Genomic DNA, 10,311 nt, shown 5'->3' on the forward strand with positions numbered 1-10,311 from the left:
AAAATTAAATAATGACCATATCACTCTGACCAATCCCATGCTCTAGCTACAACCAATTGTGTTTTGTTTTAGAATCAGGACGGGATCAAGCTCTCTTTTCAATATGGTCTCTTGACAAGAACTTCAAAACTTTAAAAGAAGCAATCTCACAAACTCAAAAGAGTTTCAGAGCTCCAGCTGTTTTGTCCAATTCCAGTGTTTGTGTGTGCATATAAAATGTACCCACATGTCTTTTGTATCAAATTGTCATTTACTCTTCTTTATGTTGTTCCAAACCTGCATGACTTTCTTCCATGGAACAGAAAAGGTGATGTCAGGAGGAATAATGTTTGGGGCTGACCTCACAGCAGCACCATGACTAAATCATGTGGGTTTTGAACAACATGAGGGTGATTAAATGACAGAATGTTATTGAGGAGTGAGATAATGTAAGTAGCCAAAATAAGGCATAGTTAATTATTTAGTTATTTTATTGGACTTTCATTTGAAGACATTACAATATAAAAAAGTCTGACATAACAGAAAATGTCATTACACATTTTAGAACATATCCTCTATTAGATCTTGAACCCTTGAGCTTGTGAGCAGGTGAGTGAAGTGCTCAAATTTGATGGGCTTTACATAGAAGAAACATCTAATTGCATCAATGAGTCAAATATCATTGTCTGAACATGAAACTTTATTCCATTAAGAGAATATATTGAACTAGATTAGTGCAAATAAAAATGACCATATTGAACAAAATGTGCTTTATGAATACATCAACATGAATAATGTGAAAAATAATTCTCACCGTATCAGATCTTGTACAAACACTAATATGGGGTATTCATTTTTGGTATGTGCTTCTCAGCTCATAATCTGATACGATTCATGTTTTATAAAGGCACTAGCTGTGCTGCTGTTCTTCTGCAGTGTTTGGATCTGACATGTAATATTAAGAATCAAGGTTTTGACAACACAAACATACAGTATATTTCCCATCATGTAACCAGGAGTTTCTATCTAGATACTTAGTTGAGATTAAAATAGCAGACTCTGATAACTGATCCCTAGAACTCCAAGCAACACACCTAGCTAGAAAGCTAATTATCAGGACTTTCACAATAAAAAAATAAGCTATTTGCAATATTCAACATTTAACATGTTTAGAAATGAAAATTATACAAACCTTAAAGGAGACCTATTATGCCCCTTTTTACTAAATGTAATATAAGTCTCAGGTGTCCCCAGAATGTGTCTGAAGATTCAGCTCAAAATACCCCATGGATAATTTATTATACCATATTGTAAATGCCTCTTTTTGGGAGGAATCTAAAACAAGCTGTTTTTGTGCATGTCTCTTTAAATGCAAATGAGCTGCTGCTCCCACCCCTAACATAGCTCTGGTCTCCATGAATACAATGAGAGACAATGGTAACTTTAGTTGCATTAGCCGTGGAATCAGCTAACAAGCACAATCGTAAAGGTGATTTGCATACATTCACAAAACAAAGTGTGATACTTATCTTCAGGATATAAAGCTGGAACACGAACAGTTGGTACTGATCAATGCTTGAATCACATTTTTTGAAAATCCTGCTTTATATTGACACTCACTCACAAAGCAGTCCGGTGTAAAATGATTTGCACAAACATACACTAATTTTTGTATGTTTTGGGGCACATTTCTGTCTAAAACAAAACTTGTCCACTGTGTCTTCAGTGGCTCTGATGCCGGGAGTACATGAAGACTCTTATGTTCACTTTTACAGCCAACAACAGAACACTTATGAGGCTTATGAAGCAGAGACATTATTCTTCTCACTGTATCTGCTCCAGTGCAGAAAAAATGGCGGACGGTGTGTAGATCACTCGGGAGGATCTATGATAATATCGTGGAGTCTGTCACCAGTCGTAGGCGAGGCCTGCTCTAATGTGACGTCACTTTAGAGCAGAAATGAAAACCGTTCATTTTGCCACACTGTTTTTGATTAATAGAAATATAAGAAAGAGGAGTGGGTGGACTTTTAACATTGTAGGGCGGTTGTGTACACACACTGCCAACTCACATGTATGTACAAACACAATGTAAAAGTGAATTTTGCATAATAGGTCCCCTATGGTTCTTTACTTATCTAGAGACCATGTTGAAAAGAGAGCTTGATCCTGCCCTGATTCTAAAACAAAATGTGATTGGTTGAAACTAGAACGTTCTAGGTTTGGTCAGAGTAATATGGCCGTTATCTGATTGGCTTAAAAGACAGTGGGTTGAGTCCACCTATTTATGGATTTATGTTAACATCGTGCAGCTAGAAATGTTTCAGAATCCACAAATGAGTGCTGCGATCCACAAATGCACAGGAAGCAGTCCACAAATAAATGCACACAGTTTATAAATGAATGCTGGGCAGTGTTGTGTTTGTGAGTTAAAACATTTATTTATAAATCTAATTTAATTTATTTGTGAATTCACTTAATTCTTCTGAAATGCCTAACATTTATTTGTGGATCCCAGTCAATTTATTTGTGAACCAACTTATAATTTGTAAATCTCTTTCTATTTGAATGTTAAAATGATACAAAAATAACCCCATATACTTGCCTTGAGGAGGAAGCAGTTTCATTGCCAGAGAGGAGAAAAGACATGTGGTAACAGAAGAAGAGATGATTTAAAGTTAGCTCTTTCACAGGGCCACAAATCTAAGTTAGCCAAACCCGTTTTATTAAGCCCACATAAGAGATGTGTGATAGTGCTTTTCTATCCAACTATTTCAACAGGGTTGTATGCAAATTAAGTATAAATTAGCCAAAATTCCAAGAGAATTTACTAATGTTTAATTTATTTATTTAATTAATACTTAAGTTGGTCCAACTTAATTTATTTTATGAATCATTAGTATTCACTTTATTCAGCCCCGTCCCTTTTCAGTGCTCCACGCTTCTGTGCTTATGTCTCTTAAACTCAAACCAAAAGTTGATGGTGTGGGTCTACAGCTACCCTTTACTACATGAACATTATCATTAGTTTTTCAGACACCCACGGTGGTATATTGGACTTTGCAGATCACATTCAGACAGCTATGACATTCATAACACTAATACATAAGCACTTTAACATGATACTTAAATGGTTAAATAGTTTAATTGTAATTATTAACATAACATTTCAATCAGTGACAGCTTGTATTATTTCACATGCAATTTCATGACATAAAATAAGGAAATAAAATGTATACTTTTTCAAATTAATTTGTCACCCCACATTTTTAAAAGACTTAAATGCAATTAAAAGTGCTGTAAATGGAATATAAAATAAAACATGCACTTTCACATGTATATGTGTATGAATGTGTGTGTGTGTGTGTGTGTGTGTGTGTGTGTGTGTGTGTGTGTGTGTGTGTGTATGAATAAAGCAGCACCCCTTCCCCCATCCCTGTATAACTCTCAAAACATCTGCTCACCTTAACCATAACGCTATGGGTGAATGATATGAAAAGATGGTCAGAGGTCATACAGAGATATTTTCAATGAATTTGTGTTGTCTTTTGGAGCTTCATAAGCACGGAGGCATATCAGTACCTCAACAGCGTGAAGGTAGGATCTTGTGCATTTATGAATGAAGTACCCTTGTTTTAAAATCTCCCCTCTCTGCTTATGACATCATGATAACTTTTGGCAATTCTATTACCTGTAAATCCACTTCGCTAGCCAATAACACTTTGACTTAAATGTTACATTTTTGAAAATATCCATAATAGCTTCGTGCTAGTTTCTCTGGCGCATAAGGTGAAAGTACCACTTAAGCACAAGCACCAAACTTCACCACAATGGTAACACCCAAATCTCCAGCTTAACAGACACTCTATTTAAATGGTAATATAACAGAACATTAAAGATGAACACATCTCCTCCTATTCTCATCTTGCTCAAAAATGCATAAAATAATTTCAACATTTGTTGACCCCATCCAGTCCCATGCAAAACATGCTGGGAACTGGAAATCCCCTGCCCAGTTTTATCAATGCTACAAAAGGTATTAATGAGGTCCAAACTCAAATGGATTAAGGAAACTTCAATTTTACAAATGTTATTGGAGAGAACATAATTTAATCAAGACAAAATAAAAACTGACTTTAGTTAGTTATTTTAATTAAATAAACTAAACAACCTGCAAAAATCTTTATTTTTTATTTTTTTGAGTGTAGCCAGCTAAGTTTCTATTTTAATGTTAAAATGTATAATTTTGAAGCCTGTGACTACAAGGTTGTTCAAAAGTACACTTTTTTTTTAATGCTCAACATGAACTTCACAAACTAATTCTAGCTCATTGTATAAACGCAAGCTTCATTCGCCGGCAGTTCCCATAGGATCTCTCTATACTTACAGTGTTTAGATACTAAACACTAATAACTACCAGAATGAAATGTAATTTATTTTAACAAATTTTTTGCATCTGACACCAATTCAAACAGGTTATTTAAAACAATTCTCGAACTCTCATAAGATTCACTGATGCTGTTTCACCTAGAATGTGTGAGCCAGACAGAATCATAAATATCTGTTTAACATTCTTGCTTTTTGCTAAGGATGATGATTAGGTGGACACTTCCCCCATTTGAAAGAGTGATCTATTTTCTGTCACATCAGACTTAGAAATGCAGTGAATTTTTCCAGTATTAAAGTATTGCAGACTATATATATGTAATGCAATTGTACTGTATGGTCTGTATTGACCACTGTTTTTTCACTGTGCAGTTCTTTTGTGTTTTATATAAAATATGAATACATCTGCACCTATTTTTTTTTCTCTTTAGGGATCAATAACATATGTATTTCTTTATATCTACTCTATCTAGTACATTTTTTTTTTCTATGTATCATGTTTAATCCCTGAGTGTATAGATTCAGTTACACAAATGTGTCTTCAAATGAATAGAAACGACTTTGAAATTCAAAAGTTCATATTGAAATTTGGTTGAACTGAGACTTTATGAAAATCAATTGAGTTTAAAGGAAACTAAAAGTACAGAGAGCCAGGCATGTTGGAGAAAGATTATCTAGACCCTATTTCATAGGATTATCGCACTGTCTCACACAGGCAGGGAAATAACCCATATCTGGATAATTTCATAGCTTTTTTGCCAATCGAATGGAAACAGATCAAAATTCCTGGCCTGTGAGGAGAGGAAAAATATGGGTTTGAGTTTCCCTGCATTTCTGTCCACCTAAAAAATGGACTCTAAAAATGGGGTTAGCATAGAACTATGGACGTGATATTTGGTAGTGCATTCCTTGGTTGACACATCTTGGCATATTTGAATGTATTTTAGATATTTAATTCTTATTTTGATGACCTTATTATGCTCTCTGTCCTCAGATAAAGCCCCTCATTTTTCCCGTCTGGGCGACGTGGAAGTCAATGCTGGACAAAACGCCACTTTTCAGTGTGTTGCAGCAGGCCGTCCCTCTGAAGCAGAGAAGTTCTTATTAGAGGTGAGAATAAAGTCATTTTTATGAAGTTTGTTTTATTGAGCATAGGGTCAAATTATACTTGACTGAAAAACACTAATCTTGAGGTTGGTGTCATGACTAATTGTAAGTGAACGATGTTAGCAGAAATTAGGCACCAAGTAACTGAATGTTAATCTTGAAATAGTCGTGCTCCTTAAGTTGGGGGAGTTATTTTTGTTTAAATTGAGTTTGTTCTTAAAACTCCTACTGTTCAACTCCTACTCAGATGAGATCAGAAAGATCAAAATCATGAAATCATTAATCCTTGTTAACTTTGTAATTTAAGTTTACACTTTTAATAACCTAAGGTTAACTGTCTCGCTCAAGGACACAATGGTTTTAGCAAATGGATTGATCCTTACAGAATTTGAACCTTCATCTTTTTGGTTACCTGGCCAGACCTTTAACCACTAGACTACATCCCCATGTCACTGTTCCTGTCTAAATTAGTGGATTTGCATGTGTTGTTTATTATATACATTTTCAAACCAAAACCATATAGCTGTCACGATCTTGCAGAGGTAACAGAGAGGCTCAAAAAATAAAATAATTTATTTAATACAAAAAACAAACATAAACTCTCACAAGGGGAAAAAAACAATAAACATAAACTACGCCGAATGGGGAAAAACACAAAGTAAATAATCCAGGCTGGGACGGGAAACCGGAGATAGGACCGACCGGATTGGTAAGGGATGGTGGAATAAACCGACTGACAAACGAGACCAACCAACACATATGACGACTGGAACAAACACAAGACAAACTGGCACTGGACAGCACACGAGGAGACTAAAATAGGGAGATATATATTCATATATAACCATTTTTTTTAAACATGTATCAAACATATCAAAGATTGGCTACATACAAAATGCTGTACTTGTTTTGAAGACCTGAGCCCTTGAAATAATAGCATATTACAAATATTCAGAAGTATTATCTACTCTTAAGAATTTAACCTACTGCATTCTGAATTCTTCATGCTTTACAGTTATTAATTGTCCATGTTTAGTCAGTTTAGGATAATGCAGTGCATGTATTGTGTTTTTATGGAAACAATATATTCACAACGGAAGATACTCAACGCAAGTTACGCGTACTGTGACTAGCGAGTAATTTAGTTCAAGTTTACCGGTTCATTGGCTTCATTGTCTGTGCAGATGTAAATTGTAATATGACATATATGTTGTGGATATAGTGATTAATCCCATGAATAAATAGGATACATCTAAGTATGGTAATGAACCAGTTTGCTGTTATTCATCGCTTTTAACTCGTGCAGTTTGAACGGGGAAATCCCAACATACTGGAATACTGGATTAGATTAATCTTTATCAAATATTTTCCTCTATAAACAGATATCTCTCTAGATATTTCTTCCATTTATGTCTTGCTTTATTAGTATCTTCATATTTACGTCAAAAATGTGTTTAAAAAAAAAATGGTTTAATTATCGTCTTTTTCATCTTGTATTCGTTGTCATTGACATAATCGAAAAACCCTTTGTTAACTAACGTTTTTGTCAGTGATTTTGTTTACGAGATTAACACTGTGGGTGTTAGAATATCAATGCAGAATAGTAAAGTAAAACATCACAATGCTTTGAAAAATCAAACCCCAATTTAGCAACAAGCTGTCTTTCTAACCATTATTTAATATAATGAATCTGAGAGCATTGTTTATGGTTTAAATTTGGCATACAGTTTACTGTCTTTGGAAGGGACCATTCCATCTGCCTCTTGAGGGCTGAAATTTTTGGCATCAGAGGTGGAATTAAATCAAATGATTATGTCACATTTCAAGGTCAATGACAGATGCCTGTGGTTACAAGCTGTCACAGCGACACAAGATTCTGCAATAATCAATGTCCTCAAGCCCTCTGAAGTGTTCGTTCCTCTCCTAAACACAGTGGGAGATGTATGACTCTACATCTTGACTTCGATTTTAAATGGATGTTTGCCTTCTGTTTTCTGTCATTGTGCAGTGTAGCTGCAGCGTAGTTTACCTTGTTCTGTTTGGGGGATTTAGAGACCACAATGCCCTGATTTGTTAAAAACATTCTTAACAAATCAGGGTGATACTTCATCCCTTTTTGTAATCTTATAGACACTTTTTTTTATTTGATTAAAAAAGTGACTATGATTTTGGATCTCAGAGACCCCAGATATAAAATATTAAATAATGCACTGAATGCATTTGAATTACATTTTGTAGCAGTACACTCCTAATTGTATATTAGGACAGCAGAAGCAATGTTACTATATTGGATAACTTTTCTGTTACTTTTCATAGTACAACAGATGGGTAAAGCTTCAATAACATCTGTAATCTAGGTTTTGATTAGGTCATGGTTTACAGGTAGGGTTAGTTTCCCTTTATATTATTTAAACATATTAAAATTATTTGAAGGGAAAATAAAAGGTTTGTTTCCGAATAATACATTTTTTATTTTACACGCACTATACATCAAACATAAAAATAGTCAACATAATTTATTTGATGGGTAATCATGGAAATCTTGGCAAGAAATGCCAAATAACTGAACGGATCTGTCATGCATGCCACGCTTTGTTCATACAGATAGATCGCACCGTTTTACGTGTTCTCCTGCCCGGCAGTTCATTGAATTTGATTACTAGATTGAATAACAGACAGTGCAGAGCACTCAAAGCCATATGATTGCAAGGTTCACTTTGCTTTATATGAAGCTCAAATTTGCAGCCATTCCCAACACATAACCTCTCTGTTCAGGTTTGGTTTGTGTGGTCTTGAGCCACATTGAAAGCCTAAACACTTTAGCAGCCCCATACACACATACTGTAGCTGTGTAGCAACCACAGATCTCCTTCATGAGTGCTTGTCATTCTTAAGAGTGCACTCTCAGCACTCATCTTGTGTCCTCACTATTCAGAGTGGGGAAAAAAGGAATGTGTTGACATTGTGGATGGGTGCTATTCACACCAGTGTCTCGCTTAAATTATGCTTTGAAAGGTTGCTGTTATCAAGTGTGGTTCTGCGTAAGAGATATGTTTGCCTTCTCTCCGAACTCCACGTTGCAATTAACAACACTCAGAAATGTTTAAATGTATTATCTTTTATTCATATGAATGACACTTTGGTGAACAACCTATTTTTGGTCTCCATTTGGATTGCTCCTCTCTCAACAGACAGTGAAGTCCTTGAAATATCTGCAATCTGCATGAAAATGTGTCCAAACAAATTGCAGCACCTGCTATATGAAATCCTGTTTTTGGCCTGATTTGAACTGAAGAAAACATGACTGAATGTAATGGAATGCTATTAGCATTTTTCTTTTAAATCGATAGTCAATCTTAACTACAGTCACTTTGGGTCTCATTCACTAATAATTGCATACAAATGTACATACTTGTGTGTGTACAGAAAGTTTTCTCACCCAAAATTCCAGCTGGATTTGGAACAGGAGCATACTACTTAAATTTGTTCCATTATATGATCTTTTTAAAGATTCAGATTATTAAAAATGAGGGAGTTAGTAATTAACATAATATGAATTATCGTTACATTTATATAGCGCTTTTCTGGACACTCAACGCGCTTTACACAGTATAGGGGGATTCTCCTCAGTATAATACACCTAAACCCCCATATACTATATGCTATATGCTGTATATACAGTATATTTTGTATTTTTGTAACTACTGATCTCCTGGGATTTTCACGTACAACAGTCTCTAGAATTTACTCTAGAATGGTGCCAGAAACAAAACGTTCTGTAGACGGAAGCACCTTGTAGATGAGAGAGGTCAACAGAGAATGGCCGGGTTGGTTCGAATTGACGGAAAGTCTACGATAACTCAGATAACCGCTCTGTACAGTTGTGGTAAGAAGAATAGCATGTCAGATTTCACAACTTGTCAAACCTTGATGATACCTTATTTTATTATAATATTTGTAATGAGCAGAATAGCATCTCAGAATGCACAACTCATTGAACTTTGAGGCGGATTGACACAACAGCAAACGACCACGTCAGTTTCCACTTCTGACAGCCAAGAACAGAAAGCTGTGGCTGCAGTGGGCCTACCATCTGTGTACCTCAGCAGAGATTCATCAGACAAGGTTATGTTTTTCCTGTCTTTAACTGTACAGTTTTGGTGAGACTGTGCCTCAGCTTTCTTTTCTTGTCTGACAGAATTAAAACCTATCGTGGTCTTCTGCTTTTGTAGCCCCAACTCAAACCATCATGTCTGGCACCAAAAGTCATGCCACGGTCAATAAATCAAAATGTTTCCCCCATTCTGATAAAGCTCCTGACCCCTATATGCATGATTTTATGCATTGCACTGCTGCCACATGATTGACTGATTAGATAATCTCATGAATATGTAGGTGTACAGGTGTATCTAATAAAGTGGTCAGAGTGTGTGTGTGTGTGTGTGTGTGTGTATGTATATATATATATATATATATATATATATATATGGGAGGTATGCTTGGGGTCATTGTCCATTTTGAAGACCCGTTTGTGACCAAGCTTTAATTTTCTGGCATAATGGAGATGTTTCTTAAATATATACACATCATTTTCCTTCATTATGGTGCCATCTACTTTGTGAAGTGCACCAGCCCCTCCTGCAGTAAAGCAACCCCACGACATGATGCTGCCACCCCCACGCTTCATGGTTGATGTTCTTTGGCTTGCAAGCCTCACCCTCTTTCCTACAAAATTAATGATAGCCATTATGGCCAAAAAGTTGTTTCATCAGACCAGAGGAAATTTCTAGATTTCAAGATATTTGTCCCAATGTGCACTTGCAAACTGTAGTCTGGATT

General features: G+C 35.6%; 1 protein-coding gene across 7 annotated transcripts in view; it reads left to right on the forward strand.

The window, feature by feature from the left end:
* LOC127656351 (receptor-type tyrosine-protein phosphatase U-like) overlaps positions 1-10,311 on the forward strand; it is a 319,639-nt gene that overhangs the window by 174,700 nt on the left and 134,628 nt on the right. For all 7 annotated transcript variants that reach the window (XM_052144640.1, XM_052144642.1, XM_052144643.1 and 4 more), the window contains exon 5: positions 5,360-5,475. In XM_052144640.1, the coding sequence (XP_052000600.1) occupies positions 5,360-5,475 (116 nt within the window). The remainder of the gene's footprint in view (positions 1-5,359; positions 5,476-10,311) is intronic.

The sequence above is a fragment of the Xyrauchen texanus genome, chromosome 15 (genome assembly GCF_025860055.1).
Source record: "Xyrauchen texanus isolate HMW12.3.18 chromosome 15, RBS_HiC_50CHRs, whole genome shotgun sequence".
Lineage (NCBI taxonomy): Eukaryota > Metazoa > Chordata > Actinopteri > Cypriniformes > Catostomidae > Xyrauchen > Xyrauchen texanus.